At 34.5% G+C, this 17,439-nt stretch overlaps 2 protein-coding genes across 8 annotated transcripts in view; one reads left to right on the top strand and one right to left on the bottom strand.

The window, feature by feature from the left end:
- MICU1 (Mitochondrial calcium uptake 1) overlaps positions 1 to 17,439 on the bottom strand; it is a 61,964-nt gene that overhangs the window by 16,711 nt on the left and 27,814 nt on the right. The window lies entirely within an intron of this gene.
- Positions 1,698 to 16,030, top strand: LOC110828950 (carbohydrate sulfotransferase 11). 3 transcript variants are annotated; one of them, XM_022062177.2, is made up of 4 exons: positions 1,698 to 1,794; positions 4,922 to 5,019; positions 7,787 to 8,087; positions 10,374 to 16,030. In XM_022062177.2, the coding sequence occupies exons 3-4, from the start codon at positions 7,796 to 7,798 to the stop codon at positions 11,054 to 11,056; spliced, it is 975 nt and encodes a 324-aa protein (XP_021917869.2). In that variant the 5' UTR covers positions 1,698 to 1,794; positions 4,922 to 5,019; positions 7,787 to 7,795; the 3' UTR covers positions 11,057 to 16,030. The 3 variants fall into 3 exon arrangements, with proteins under 3 accessions (XP_021917869.2, XP_021917867.2, XP_087203035.1); XM_022062175.2 differs by having other exon boundaries at positions 4,822 to 5,019; XM_087346909.1 differs by lacking the exon at positions 1,698 to 1,794 and adding an exon at positions 1,881 to 1,899.

The following is a 17,439-nucleotide window of genomic DNA, read 5'->3' as shown; positions in this document are numbered from 1 at the left end:
GAAAGCTTTTTAGAAAGTTAAAACAAGGCTTGTACAAACTCAGACCAAACGTGCATTAATGAATGAAAGAATGGAGTTCCAATGTCTCCAAGCAGTTTGTGTGATTCGAATGAAAGGAAATACAAGCCAGCCACAGCCAAATACATTAATTTCTTTCATATAATTCAGCCTCTCAAAATGTGTAACTTGTGAGTGTCTAATTTAGGGAAGATAATATTTTTAATGTTTTGCAAACTTCCGTTTAAAACAAACAACTGTTAGTGATGTCATACACTTTGTTAGGCAATACAACAAATCGATATTTCATATTATTTCATTACTCTGACTCTGTCACACGGAATTACGGATATTTTGTTTAGTCAGCAAAGTTTAAATGAAACAAAAAGTAGTTAATGGCGTGTAGACCACCTGTAGGTGGATACACGCAAGTCAACATGGCGTCACAGCCTAGAACAACATCGACAAGATAAGAGTAACGTGCAGACAATGGAAACTGGCTCTCGTCCGGACTTCCTGTCCAAGTTCAAATATCGATACCGGAACTGATCGGAAGTAAATAGTTCCGAAACCCTTGTGTCATACACTGACAAAATCCAAGGAGCAGAGTCATATTTAAAAAGCAGAATGTACTGCAAGCTTAATTTAAATTTTTTAATTAGGTTAACCTCTTTCATTAGCATAACGAATTTAATAAGAACGGTGTACAGTTCCCTCGTAATTGAATCACAGTTTTCTTGAAGTCTGTAAATAACTGAGGCACAGTCCCACTGACTTCCCCTTTTCACCAGAATCTAACAAATGCAAAATATTTGACCACTAATTGATATATTACGTCGAAATCCACACTGATGACCCCCAATCATTCTTGTACACATGGGATTAACCTTCAGAGAAGAATGCTACGTAAGATTTTGTACACGACGATTTAAAGGTTATGTGCACGCAAGACGTAATGACGTTGTTTGTGCAGAACATGTGTGCATAAGCCTAACCTTAGCAATTAAACAACCGTAATGTTTTTACGTTACTGATTATATTTAAAATCTAATTTCGACCTGCTACACACAATGCCGAGTCCCATTCTATGGCGTAAAAGTTATAATAAACATAATTAGTGCACTAGACTTGTCAACTGCAAGCGTGTAAACACTGGCCAGAAGTACAAGTACATTCAAACGATGAAACCATCACAATAAAATAGTGCAAAACATGGACACAAAGCTGCGTGAACAACATAAAACATGGGGGGGGGGGGGCTGTCACAAATGGACCAATCCAAACTCCAATAGAAATACGTAAAAACAGCCATACATTCTTCACTGTTCTAATAAAAATTGTAAAAAAATTGGAATGATTTGGCTGAAACTTGAAAAAAAAATTATCATTACCACAACGCAATTCCTCAAAGCATTTTATTATTTTGAACATTTTACCAACATTAATCTAACAAGAAGGCAAGGGAATGGCACATAATAATTTCCTTACTGACTGTAAACAGTGAAGTATTACATGTCAAACTCCATAACCTCTTTTCAGGCCACAAGCAGATTCAATAAAATACGTAAATTAGAACAGGTTGAGACCATTAATATCACTGACGCAAGCACACCCCTTTCTAGTGAGGGGAATACGTCTGCTATTGTGAGAGTAGAGGGGAAAGTAGGGGAAGCGAGGGGAGGGGCAGGGGTTGTACTAGATTCAGTCTGTGCGTAATGTAGTGCTCAAGGGGTCTCAGCAGGAGAGTCCCATTTTAGAAACAAAAAAGGTGCAAATGACTAGAGTGAACAGAGACAGGTAGGTGAAACATCTAGGACATTGTCTTAACTGCACGCAAATTTATTTGCAAATGTGAATTAAAGGATAGGTTTCTCTCTAACTTTCTTTGAACAAATTAAAACGGTAAGCAACTGAGAGTATAAGTGAATTATCTGGTCACTGTACTACCAGATGCATATTGGTGCACTCAATTTTTAATATGTACTTCAACTGAACTGTGTAACTGAATGAACCTACTATTTGTATTAGAAACTGGTAGCTGGCAAGATCATTGAAAACATTAACAAAAATTGATGATTACGTTACATATTTGAGTAAATATAATTTACTCAAAATCAAATTTCACTCCCATAGATGTTTGTACGAGGCTGCAATAATAATGCAATGAGCCCAGTACCATAAGTAATGGTGCATTTGAAAACAATTTCATTAGATTTTAAAATTCACTACATTACAATGCACTGACCTAAACCACAGCAATGCAGAAGCAGTTATAACTTTCCAAATTACCTGGGATTGGACTTAGCTTAACAGCAGGTGAGAAATGGCGATCTACCCCAAAGAAGAGATTTGATGTTTTTATGGCAGTGTCTGAAGATGGTTGTCTTCTGGAGTCTAGCACTGTGTCGTCTGGTAGAAGTTTAAAAACGTTTCAGAGGCTCTCAATGCCCTGATGATGGAGGCAACAAGGACCTCTGAAACATTATTAAACTTCTACCAGACTACACGGCGCAACAGCCCAGAAGACAGCCATCAACAGAGGAATTTTATTATGAAGGTATATCGAGACTAAGTAAGCTTGTAGGACATTGTCCCTCTGTAATAACAGAATCAATTACTAAAAGAAAGAAAGAAAAACAACAACAACAACACAATTCAATAAAATATCTCTAATCCACGAACTGTGGTAAACAATAAGACATATTTCATTATGTGAATTAGTGACTGAAGGTTTTCATGGCTCTACTCAGTCCCTCCAAGTAAATATGGGGATAGCAACTAAAATTAGACAATGACTGATTCTCAAATCTAAAACTTCTTGACGATGGTGAAGAGTCAATTGAATAAAAATTTCCTTGGATATTATCCATCGTCTAGTAAATATAAAACGTAAAACGACGTTTCGGAGATGGGAACCTGAAGACGGAGATAGAGTCCCATCTCCGAAACGTCGTTTTACGTTTTATATTTACTAGACGATGGATAATATCCAAGGAAACTTTTATTCGAATGACTGATTCCTTCCATATCCTTTCAAATTCATTAATCATCCTAACATTCCCTATACACCAGCACCGAACGTCATGGACGAGTGGTTAGCACTCCTGCTTCATATCTGGGATCAAATCTTGACCAAGAGACTGGCTATACTGACAGTACATTAAATTAGGTCATGACCGCTTCCTTCCACATCCCTTCCAATTCACTATTCACTATCATACTCTCTCTATACGGACTGAGCTACTGAGAAAGCATCGTTAAATAACCAACAGCTGTTCTCATCTGCTGCCTGTTGATAAATTCTGCATAGTCGACATTGGCCCCACAAGTTTTGTAATGTATGTCACCCTGACTGCTTGAAAAAGTTACCTGATAACAGAAAACACGTCCTGTTAACCCCTTAGAAAATGCTTAACCATTCATTAACTCCGAATTCTGCTTTTGCATATAGCTGCAGAGCTATGAAATTTTTGTGTATAAATTTATATAGAACCTCAGTTCTGAACATGAATACGTAAGGCCAGAGTTTAGAGTATCCGTAAATCTTGCCAGTAACCTTACGATACACTGTACTTGAATTCTGAACTGCATAAAGTTATAAATTCAAACCTCAGTTGGAAAAATATTGTTCTGAGTTACAAGACTATTTACAAAATTTGTATAATCTTAAAATGAGATTTGTTTTTCTCACTAGAACTGACAAGAAACATTTATTACACATTTCAAATCTTGACGGACTAATAACTTACATTACCTAAATGTTAAGAAAGAAGAAAAGAAAAGAAAAGAAAAAGTCTTGTAGTATTGGAAGTCTGATTTATGAAAGTAGAATTTTTGAGTTCTGCACAGAACAGCTTGTTTTAATTGTCAAAATGATTGGGTTAAATATGTAAAGTGCTGCTTTGAATCTAAACTTTACAAAATTTGTTATATAGCAACTTATTTCACTACATCCCAATACTTCAACTGAAAAAAAGGTATTAAAATATATTAAAATTAGCCGTCAATCACAATATAATATAATTAAAAGATTAAAATATCATTTTACGTTCCCTATCGAGTACTCGATTTACATGTGGAACATACACGACATGTTTCGGCTATATATAGCCATCATCAGGTGTTATGTATTAAAACTTTTCACTGAATTACTGATTTTTTACTGATTTTTAATGATTTTTAGTTTTCAATTTTCTTATGATGTTCTTGTCCTTTATATTGTTTCTTCATTCGTTGTAGTATCACAGGTCACTAATATGTTTGTATTTCGTATTTCGTAGTGATGTCAATGTTTTGTATATGGACCAAGAAGTAATATCGTATCAGTATTATGAGAGATCGGAGATGTACTGTACTGTATTGGATCGTGGCTGGTTACCGACATGTCGTGTATGTTCCACATGTAAATCGAGTACTCGATAGGGAACGTAAAATGATATTTTAATCTTTTAATTATATTATATTGTGATTGACGGCTAATTTTAATATATTTTTAATACTATTTAAATAAATCACAATATGACGCATCTACAATATCTGAAAAAAGGTAATTTTTTTTTTGTAAAACAAGGTGACGCTCATATACACTTCTATTATCCATATTTTCACACATCCACAATTTTATTTCAGTATAACGAGGAGCAACCATATTCAATCCTTGGGCACAGGCAAAAATTTTAATTGACTTAACCCACAATTCTGAATCTGGGGACTACACGTGGATTTATATTTTTCCCACTTTACACATTTTTGATGTACGTAACAACTCTCAATAAGACAACCCTCATATATAATGAGAGACATCTGTGTACTTTTTACTTCCAGGATGATATGAGAGGCATTTATTATTTTTGGCCACGGCTACTACTGCGAGCGAGCAAAAAATATCGAAGCATCCTGCACACATTTGTATTTCTGTCTGCAGGATTTGGATATTGCATCCTGCTTGGCAGCTATGCTTACTCAAGACATCATCAATTAGCCAGATCTAGAAATATTAATACCACCAACTCTAGCACACAGGTAAAAATATGTACAGTATCCAAAAATCATTTGCATGATTCATAAGTAAATTCCAAGACTGTGTGTTGTTTGCAAATCGCCAAAAGTAATTCTTAAACTATAGAGTTTTAAGAACAGAAAGCTATAACCTAGTCCCATAAAACTGAACTGTCAATATTTCCACCTTAATCTTCCTGTACAGGAATTTAAAATTGAGTATTGTTTTCTGAAATAATGAAGAAGAAGAAGACTTAACTGAAGTTTTCGTGCTGTGGAATAACGTGTAGAGGTCACGTCAAATCAACACAGGTCACAACCTGACCTCCTCAGAATTGAATGATTTTTTGTGAGACTCGAGACTCGATGGAGAAAGTAACTGTGCAAAATTTTACTGCTTTATGGACCTGGATTTTTGACAGCAGACATCCAAATTAGTCATTTCATTTGGGGGGGGGGGGGGGCAGCGGCAAAAGTTGTCTTAGACAAGATTGTGGAACTTCTGCCCTGATTAACATACACAGCTCATTTCAAAGCTAATAAAATGTCCTATTAGGTTGTCATATAAACATGCATATAGTAACTTGGTAATTACTTTTATGTATGTACAGATCCACCGATGATAACCACAAAGATCAAAACATGTAGTGACACATTTGTATATCTACATGTTGTGATGATGTTTTATTCCACATAAATAATATACACAAGAGGGTACAAACAGATTGCATTTGGAGATGCAATGATGAGCTGAGAGCAAACATGAATTTTGAATGGTTCCATTGTTTTAAAGTGGGATGAATATCCACTGAAAGCGAGAGTCATTCCTTCAACCAGTAGAAATAATGAATTGGTAGTACTAGTACAAGAATTAGTGTGAAATGTAAAAGTAAAGTAAAGTAAAGTTTGTCCCACTATACGCCATGTAGGCGTTTGGGGTGAGTGGAGGTATAGCTCCTCTCTTTCTTGACCTCGGCACTAGATGGGGGTGAGTGGTCAGCATCACGCCCCGGCCGGCTTTACCCCCGGGAAAGGACCCCGGTACCCATTGTAGAGGAGGCTGGGTGGGCCCCAGAGCCGGTCTGGACGCAGAGGCTAGAGGAAAAATCCTCTGCCCCCGTTGGGGATCGAACCCCGGCCGTCCAGCCCGTAGCTAGTCACTATACTGACTGAGCTATCCCGGCTCATAGTGTGAAATGACAGAAAATAAACTATGTAATGTCTGTAGAGGTAGGAATTTCTCAAGGCTCGTGTCATGAAATTTAATCAGGTTTTGGAATGCAGTATGTCTGTTTCACAGCTACTGACGCAGGAGCAGAAGAAAACCACCTGTCCATGGCTTCTGACTTAACTTATAGAAACTTATGAAAAATTCTTAAAAAATCAAATGATAAAACACTGATCTATGGTTACTGCCCCACAACTAAATACCAATTAATACAACAAAAATCTCCTTTCTCATTATACCTGATAAGGGGATGCCAAGTGTACAGCAAAACCAAAGTGATGTTTAAATAAAATATATAAAATCATGCATACAAACAAAACTGTTTACACTTTGCATAGTATGCAAGGTTTTAAGACAAAGTGATGTTGACTGCTTCTTTGATTTATGAGACTACACATTAAATATACTCCTGAAAATTAGACTATTAACAACAATTTTTATTGACACAAGTATCGAGACATCTCCATGGTGCAGCGTTTTGTGAATAAATGGATCAAAAAGTAGGGAAATGGTGAATGGAAAATTCACGTGACAATGCACCTGCCTATTCGAACAAGCTTGTTAAGAAATTTTGAGCAAAATATAGTATTCTGCAGGTAAAACAGCTTACTACTAGCCAGATATGACTGTCTGTCACTTTTCATATTACCTGAACTTAAAAAATAACTGAATGGCAAAAGATTTAATGTTGAAATGAATTAACAAAGTACAATGAGATGATAAAGTTGCATCATTTTGTGATAAATATATATTTGTTTAAATTTGTCAGTCTAATCACAAAAGTTCCTATTAAATATTAAAATATTACTATAATTAACATTTAAATATTTAAAATATTTTACATTAGATCAACACTTGATCTAATGTAAATCAAACATTTCGATAGAGATCATCATTTAATATATTTTAAATATTTAAATGTTAATTATAGTAATATTTTAATATTTAATAGGAACTTTTGTGATTAGACTGACAAATTTAAACAAATATAAAAAGTACAATGAAGCAAGTTTTAAGATTATTAAAGAACAGTCTGGGTGCTTCTGACATTAGCAGGGGCAGTGGAAAAAGTGTGCATATGCTCTGATGGGAGTTACCATTCCATCTTTGTATACATTATATCTTAGTTTTTACAAATTCAGTCTTGATATTTCTAACCATACATTTAAAAGTTATTTTCTTCAAATAGGGATGTATGCAACTCAAATAAAAAAGTGCTCAACAGAGAATATTATTAGAACAAAAACTTCCTTGGGCTTATGCACCAAACAAAATAAAATTCCACTAAAAGTATAAGGGAACACAATTTTATATTTGTTTCTATAATAGTTTTTACATACAGAATGTAGGATGTTCAAAATTTTGCCAAGACCTAACCTTTCTGTCTGTATGACAGAACAGATGTAGTGCATAATAGTAATCATCTCTATGACAAAACTCTCCACAATAGGAAATCACTGTAATTACCTGAGATTCCACTCCACACAGACCTTACAAACTTCGAAATTTAGAATTACTTATTTAAACGAACAAAATGTTATTTCATACTGTTTCATATTGCAGAATGGTGCAATGCAAAATACTGGCTCTAAAACCCAGAAAGCAACCATTTCCTTTAAATCTGGCAAAGTAATCCAACTGGTAAACAATGAGCCAGAAGATGATGGATACGATTTAGAAGACTTAGAATCAGAACTAGAAGGGAGACGGCACAGAGTGTGGGAAGTATGCGTTGCTCGTGGCCTGAACACAGAGGGAAAGCCAAATGCATGGGAATTTTTCATAGATCCTACACACAGTCTAATTTGGTGCAACATATTTAAAGCTGCAAGTTCCACATGGCTATATAATTTCAATCTGCTGGGTAAGTAACTGAAATGTCTTGAAGTGCGACAAAATTAAACAAACAGAAAAATGTCCTAAGGCAGATTATTTTGCTTTGAGTGAAAAATGTTACATCTCTCACTGTCCATGTACAACTTGAGAGGCCAGTTTCTAGCTGAGGTGACAATATTCTTCATGAAATGCAAATCTATTATCTAACGTAGGACAGTTTAAACTCAAACATCTGCTCTCCATTGCCAAGAGTTGTAGCTCTGGTGAGCGAGTGGTGAAAGGAAATCATCACTGCTGGTAATAGAAAAGTTGGTTGAAAGTAGCAAGAATACAAAGATGTATTAGTAAAACTATCATATAGGTGTTCTTAAGGTTTGGAGTAGTCCCTAACTGATGTATCTGCACAGCAGCCTCTCCAGAAAACATATCATATGACATTTCTCACTGCAGTTAATTATTACTAAGAACAGTATGCAACAATGACTATTTACAGTACAGCAGACCCTTGTTTTCCACAAGTATTGCGTCCCTGAAAAGCCATGTATGTGTCAAATTCATTAAAGATTTAAATTTGAAACTGTTAATTCAGACAAAACCACAATGTTCATTTTTTTCATTTGTGAGAAGTTCACAATACAATACTAAGGTTATGGATGTCAGAAATAAGAAAATGTAATGTTATATATTTTCTGACATTAAAAAATCAAAGGTTTCTGGAAAGCAACATGCAAAATAGCAAACAAAATAACTTATTTGCTTGAAGAGTTTAAGAAAAGTTTAGCAACATCCAAATATATTCCAAAAGAACATAATTTTTTCCCCCTTACAATTGGCATTAATGCTGATGGGGCCCCTGAAAAACTCCAAATTGAATTAATCGAACTTCAGTTCAGGTTACTAACATGACCTACCGAAAGACGAACATTCAGAAATCATGCCAGCAAGATAATCTTGTAGTAGCGACACATGTAAACAACTGTTCTAAGAAATGAATATGTGTATGTGATGGACACATATCTCAAATGATTTTCTGCTGGTGTACACATATAAAAAAATCATGTTACACAAGACATGCATCAGCAGAATAAGCGAGACGTAAAACAAGAGTCTGCTGGTATTAAACTCCACATCTTGTGCAAAAAATTTCCAGCTTGGTGACTATTTAATGATACTCACATACACATTAATTCAGCCTTTCAAATAAAGTGACTGATAAAAATGATTTGAAAATGTTACAGGCTTCCATTTTAATTTTAAGCATCAAATACAAAATGTATCACAAGCAATCACACAGTGTGTAGCATTAGCTACTATATATGTCTGAGACATGTTTTGCAACATTTCTAAGAAATACTTTAGTGAATTCCTTAAATATGCTAGTTAATTTTTCAAATTTCTTAATGCACAACACAGACATCATAAACATAAAACTTACTTAACCTTAGAAAAACTGACAACCCTAAGTTCCTAATGTAAAATTCAATTAATTTAATTTATGGAGAATGTCAGTGATTGTAAGACAGTGGGAAAATCTGTGGGTGGAAGAATGGACAGATGAACACAACAAGCTCCATGAAGCCGAGTTCCTGTCAAGAAACTAACAGTCAGTCAGCTACTCAAGAAACTCCTCACCTTTTATAGAGCTACAGTTTCATAACTGTGTACACAAGAGCCCACCACTGTGGTCCCTATCCCGAGCCAAATTAATCCATTCCAGCCCACACCCTTCCTACCAACTTTAATATTATCCTTCCTTTCAATCTCCAAAACAACATCTCACAAAATATCCATTCTATGCTTTGTTACATATAAAAAATGCACAAGACCGTCTAATTTCTTTGTGATACAAACAAATCAAAACTTTTATATAAATTATAACAGAAGACGGCTGTCTTCTGGGTTGATGAACCATGTACTGTGGTAGAAGTCGCCTTGATGATGGAGGCAGCAAAGACCTCTGAAACGTTTGTATACTTTTACCAGACAACACGGCCCAACAACCCAGAAGACAGCCATCTTCAAACTCACCCCATTAAAATCTCAAATCCTCAATTATAACATTTTAAGCCACAGCAATACTTTCATGCGAATGGCTGATAACTGTAAGTGCATGTTAAAATGTAAATAGGTACTTTACAAAGCCACTTAACAGCCACCTGTAATTTATAACAATATCAAAACCAAGGGACAATAAAATTACAAGGGAACTCTATACTGCACATTACAGTGTAAAGATGTCTTTTTGTACAACTATGTAATTACAAATACCAATCAAAACATGCATATTATTTCTGCTTATTTTCTTCATTCCTAGGAGGCTACAAAGAAAAGTATCTACGCCAGTCCAAAAAAAATCCTCTTGTTTTAGCCAGATCCAATTTCCCAAGGCCTACCATAAAGCAACTTCAAGAAGCACTCCCTAAATCACTTTCTTTCCTTATTGTGCGCGAACCATTTGAACGTCTGCTATCGGCATACAGAAATAAGATTGAAGGTCTCCCACATCGTTTCTACCGCAAAATGGGCAGAGAAATAGTTGCAAAATATCGGAAAAGTAATTCACCGCCCAATGTTATAAATCCTACTCCAACAGGACCTACATTTTCTGAATTTGTGAATTATATAACAGACACAGCAGGATCTTACAAAGTGACAAAATTTGATGAGCACTGGGCTCCATATTACTCATTCTGTACACCTTGCCAAGTTAACTTTACTGTCATTGCAAAACTTGAGACTCTGACCCGTGATCAGGAATATATAATCAGAAGAGCTGGACTTGAAAATATACTTAAGCTATCAAAGCACAAAGACAGGCCTAAAATGATTCTGAATAAAGCAAGGGATGGCAAAAACACCAACGATTTAACAAGAAGATACTATGGTCAACTGTCAAAGAAGCAGCTGAAGAAATTGCATTATATTTATGGACTCGATTTTGAAATGTTTGGATATAATGTCACAAAATATTATGAAATAGTTAAGGAAGATACATAAATCCATGCGCATGCAGATATGGATGTATCTATGAGTGTAGGAAGATTGTTTTGCTAAAAAAGAATTTGGTACCTGATTATATCAAAATTATTCATATTTTTCTATCCTACAACATATATCATATGATGTATAAGCAGAAAAGATAAAACCATGCCACTTAAACACCACAATATTCAGAATAACTAAAGAAAATCAGAGAAATTGTAGGTCTATCAACATTTGTTGTGGACAATACATTCCAAAAGTGAGATTGTGTAATGTAATTTTTGTACATGTTAGTGTCCTATATTTTTACTTGACGTACTACAAATTACAGCAGCTCAGATACTGGGATCAACATTTAAGAATATGCTCATTATATATGAAAGTAAACAGAAATGGTATTTAGTTAATAGGATTACACTCAAAACATAAAAGAAAAGCACATCTACATTAAAGGTGTTAAAACTCATAAATCTGCTGCTAAAGTATATGAAAATTAGTCCGCATGTAAAAAATATTTTGTATACTATATACATTAAACATAAATCTAAAAAAATGGGCGAGTTTAGTTATCTGCAAAAGGAAGTGAATTCTGACAGTTCTGAGAGCTGTGGATATTCATAGATATAAATTTCCACAATGCAATGCATAAAACAGAAGCAATTATATGTGCATATTTAGAATAAATAATTTCTGTGTTGAGTCAGTTGTGAATACCAAGTACAGAGACACAAGCAACATCAACAATATTAAATATTCATGTTTTAACTTGTCAATAAGATGTGCAATTATAATTAACACATTGAAATGTGAAAAATATCCATTTCCTTCTGAGGAGCTGTAAGCTTAATAGATATAAGCAGATAAGATCATAAACAGCACACTGATATTTAATACCTTGAAAAACAAGAGAACTTTCAGCACTGCATCGCCATTTCAATTCAGTAAATTTAATTACTGCATACTTACAGTATATATGTTAGGGTGCATTTAAGTAGGTGTTCAAATGCTGATTTTTCAGATATGCAAACAAATTTTGACAGAAGTCACCTACAATCAGCATTCTACTTATAAGTAACAGTTCACTCAAGAAATGTGTGTTGGTTGAAAAAAAAACAACTATGATAATTCATATTTCTATTCTGTGTGCCTAAATTTACTTTTCCAGCTCCATAACTGTAGTTTTAAATCTGTTCAGTTAGTGATTTTCAATGATTAATAATTAAGTAATCTCATTTGTTACCAATTGTCTGTTCCCTAATTTTTCAATTAACTCAAGATTTTACTTTATTGTCAGTCAAATTTTATTAGAGTTTTCAGTCATTTTACCTAGGATCCACAAGTATTAACTATCACTTTCACGTAAATGATGCACAGTACAATGTTGTGGAATAAACTGTAAGACATTAATGTTTGGAAAACACCAAGCAGCTGTAGAATTGTCCCACATCATTGCCACAACTGGAATAAACCTTCCCGCCCCACAACCGATACTGATTGAAGGCCACTGAAGAAAATAGGTATTGTTCAACCATATATTCTGTAGACACCCCTCCCCCTTGAAGCAGACAACACAGAGTGGAAAGATGTCAAAAGCCTAGTTCACATGTGTCCAAATTTATATATATATAAAAAAGAAAAGTCATGCGTACAGATAATCAGGACTTCTCTTTACTAGTTCCAGATTTTTCCAGAGTTCGAAACTATTCACAATTATTCCTCTTGTTCCCTTTTCTCCTCCAATTATATAATTTTCTAAAACTACTGAAGCACGGCACAAACATTATAAAATGAAGAATACTTTCTGTAAAGTTATTCCAATAAAATTTAGATATTGCCATGTGATTAATGTGTTCAATTTGGATTCTGACGTACTATAAATAGGAATGATAAACTCTTTAAAGAAATTTATATAACATGGAACAGCAAATGCTATGTGTATAAGACTGTAAGAAAAGTAGAACTGTCCCACTACATGTTACTGGGGCACCTGAATGGAGAGGAGGTATAGCTTCTACTTGTTCTTCATCTTGGCACTAGATGGGAGTGAGTGATCAGTGTCACACCCTGGCCATGATTTACCCCTGGGGAAAGGACCCCCATACCCACTGAATATAAGGCTAGGTGGGCCCCACAGTCAGTCTGGGTGAAAAGGTTAGAAGAACAATTCTTTGCCCCTGTTGAGAATCAAACTGCAGTCGTCCAGTCCAAAGTCAGACACTTTCGTGACAGCTACTCTGACTTGTACAAGGATGTATGTACTATTATCTGAGCCTGTATTACTTCTGTATACATGATAGTATTTTGGAAAACACTAATTTATTCTCAAGTTCTTGCACATCCCTCATAGCATTTGATATTTGTATAGAATTAAATCAAAATAAGATGACTCATCACCATAAAAACCTTAAATCCTACTAAATCAAGATAATATTCCTAAATTACTGACAAGATCTCTCAAAGGGAATGCTTCTAAAATGTGTTGTAATTCTTAGTTAAAACCATACAAATAAGCATGGTTCACATTATTTTAACTGCAGGTGATACATCTGTTTGTCTATCCAGAGTAACAAACTTAATGTTACAAACTGCATTCCATTAAGAATCTCAAAACTGTTGTATAACTGGTCTTTTAAAGGTACAGGAGCAAGCAAGTGGTACCTACTTATTTTCTGTCTGTAATGTTTTAACACTCAGATATTTGCTTAACCTGATACTTTGCACAAGCCTGTCTGGTTCTGAAAAGAGTTAGTACAAAATACCACATTATAACTTAAAGAACTAAGTATAATTCTTGGAACATGCAGGGCTTAAGAAATTGTATACCATAATAATTTTAACACAGAAACTGCCAAAATATGAACGCTCCATTTAACTCAGAAATAACGAACATAGAACAATTAAAAATTTCTACCTGAGGCCTATATAGACTATAAATATGGTACCAAAAATGGAATTTATCACGAAGAAATGAAATATGGCAATATTATGTTTAAGTGCAATATTTAGCTTCTTGGTTTATCTTACATATTTTAGTTATTTCCTTTTGAGAGATTTTAATCATAACAGAAATTCTATATCAGTCAAGTGATTTCCTTACCCAAACATCTGGATAATCAAAACTGTTCAGTCCACTAACACAATATATTTATTATCCTGCCTATTCATCTCAAATGAAAACTATTCTGAACAACAAATTTTCTTACCAAATTTTAACAGAAATTTTTGTTCAAAACCATCAAATACTTCAAAACGTAAGCATTTATCACAGAAAATACTGGCTAAGGAACTCACAATTTGTAAAATTATTATTAACATGAGCAGACAAAAATCTGGAGACTGGAATGAACTGGAGAAGTTTGAAAATCACACACTAAAATATTGCCTCTTCTAAGACAATGGTCATCAACTATCAAATGAACTTGTCACTGAATGTCTCCCAGAAATTAAGAATGTCAATGAGAAAATAACTTGACTGTTACTGAGAGCTGTAAATGATGCTAAAAACTTGACACTTGCAACATGTTATCATCCTGTGCCATTATCTTCTCACTCATTAATCCATCTGTAAATAGTTTCTGACAGAATGCTGCACAAATATTCCATTGCCAATATAACTGTCTAATTTCAATAATATGTACATATATAAAATTAAATATATCACAACTGTAGCATTCCTAAATGCCTTTTTAAATATAAAATATGGGACTCTGGGTTCAGTCAATCCACTGCCCATATTAACAATTTTTAATATTCAGAAGCAGCTGCCATTCTGATACTTACAGATGTACAGATTTTTACAAATACTACATAGGTGTTACTTTTCACACACTCGCAGTGTTTTGTATATACAAGCTTTAAAAACAATTTTTTTTATAAAATTCTCAGTGTGATATTTTGATGGCTCATTTTAATATTTTTGACAATCACCATATATTCTCTTTTTCCACACGGTGCATTCATGGCCAATGCAAAGCTTAATAAAGTTCTGTCATTTTATTTTAAAACGATAACTATTCAGACAAATGTGTGAAGTCTTTAATGTACTAACATATAAAGTGAAGTTAAACATTTTTACTGTTCATATTATATGCTCAAATTGGAATACAGTAGCAAGTAGAAGTTAAAACACTATCAAGAGCTGTCCACTAATTATGTAGTGAAACTCAACGAATGAGAACCATGGGCATGAAGCATCAGGACTAGAATCAATTCACAAGCTCCAAAAATATATAATAATTATGTAAAGAGGTTCCTTGTTTCAGCATAAATCACTATTTATATCACAGACAGTAGCTACATTTCTTTTGAGCTGGGACTAACCTTACCATATGAGTGAAAGCAACCAATTTCAAATTCTCAACAATGCAAGAATGTCATGTAGCAATAAATATGCAATTCCTCAGTGCAGATAATTATGAAATATATGAGGAAGATAATTACACTGATCTAATCTTGGTAACAGAAACCCATGGCTCAAGAGGAACATGTTGCGGTACATGTTGGTGGTTCAATTTCAAAGCTTGCTTGTAATAAATGTGATTAACGGCTGTAAAACACTACAATTTTGGCATGTTTGCAACAAAGCACTGGAAGTGTAGTAACGAATGATATGATAAGGCATAAAATTTATTAGGTGTATTTAGCATTTCTTGAAAGCAGATGCCCCAATAATCAATGATCAGTGTTCCAGTATATTTGAGAAATTTGTACTATTGAAACATTTCTCTATGTTCATCTGAAATGTGATTACTTGTCAGGAACCTAATTGAATGTCAAAAGTATAACAAATCTTGTCTCTTCATATACATTTTGGTATGTGGAACTAATGTGGAGATGAATCTCTGGAGAAATTATCAATACAATGTTTAATGTGCCATTTTATACTATCTATATCTTGCTGAAATGTATTTAAATGCACTAATATTTTATATGTATATACCATGCTGTATATGTGTTTATTATAAAAAAATAAAGTAACAGCCAAAAATATCTGAATTTATTATTTATGTAAAATCTACAAAATATAAGTGAAGTGTTTAACTATTCCACTGAATATAACTACTTCTATCTATCTTCCATATCATCATAGAAAGAGGATAAATAACTTCTTTCTGAATTTCTTCTTACACTCTTGCTGTCAGGTGAAGACTAATGTGATGATGATTTTGAAAAAATTAAACACAGAAGATGGAGGAAACAGAGACTGTGTGTTTTGAATCAATCTCTAACACACGAGTATGCTGATGCGATGAAGACAAAAACAGGAATACATCTTGGTCCCAACATTTCTGTTAGAGACATTTTTACACAACTAGACTAACTAGATGGCTTACAGAACCCGAAGGTTCATCACCGAATTCACCAATGCCCTCCACCGGACCCTGTCCTGGGCCAACAAAATCCATTCTCCTTCAACTCCTATCTGCCATACATCCCACCTGAGATTATCCTTCTATCTACGTCTAGGTCTCCCCAGCAGTCTCTTCCCCTCGGGCTTCCCAACCAATACCCGGTGCACACCTCTTGCCCCAATGTCCCACTAAAATGTCAGCTTTATACATGCAATTTCTTTTTGTACAGGAAATGAGAATGCTCAGTAATAATTATACCATCGGACAAGTGACTCGCTCCTAGCCTTCCCCTTGAAAATTCCACCGGCCAAAAACTACTATACTATGATTTGGTTCAATTTCCACAAGTGAATCACACAGACATAAGAAAACATGCAGCAGAACGGATCAGCCTTCATAAGGAACAGTTGATGAAATCCACTGCCAACAAATGATGTAGAAAAAAACTTACACTGTTGACAGCATGCTTGCTCACTTTACCAGTTGATTACTGACATTTGCATTTCCTCTTGGCATTCAGCATGTAATGAACCATGCTGAACTTGTTCCTACTTCTTTGCATTATGTGGTGTTCCCACACCACACCATGCAAACATCAGTCAAAAGCTTCCAAACTGCAATGTGAGTTTCTTATGCCAGACGCAAGTCATAAAGTCATCTTGTAACATCCAATTAAGCTTCAGTTAATATTCATAACATGTTTTCAGTCTCGGTATTCACCCATACTGCTCCTGCCATCACAAACTACTGGACAATTTCTATTAAACATGACTCAAACAATACTTTTCCATATTTTTCAATCAGTACTGTTTCTTGCTCCTCAGTCTAATGTGATTACTTAAAAAAAGACCCAAAGTACGTGTTCTATGATCTGATGAAATATGGCGATTTTCAAAACTGATCAGACATGTGAGGAGCAGAACATACCACATACCATGAAGTGCAGGGAACATAAATTCCTTCTAAGATAAACATCAACCACTCCTAACTATCTCAATACTATTCCAATTTGTGAAATTATACTGTAAAACAAGAACATCTCACAGA

This window comes from Zootermopsis nevadensis, unplaced genomic scaffold (genome assembly GCF_977971745.1).
Source record: "Zootermopsis nevadensis isolate Lab colony 2312 unplaced genomic scaffold, Znev_1.0 Znev_ptg000011l, whole genome shotgun sequence".
Taxonomy (NCBI): Eukaryota; Metazoa; Arthropoda; class Insecta; order Blattodea; family Termopsidae; genus Zootermopsis; species Zootermopsis nevadensis.
This window is presented reverse-complemented; position numbering and strand designations above follow the sequence as displayed.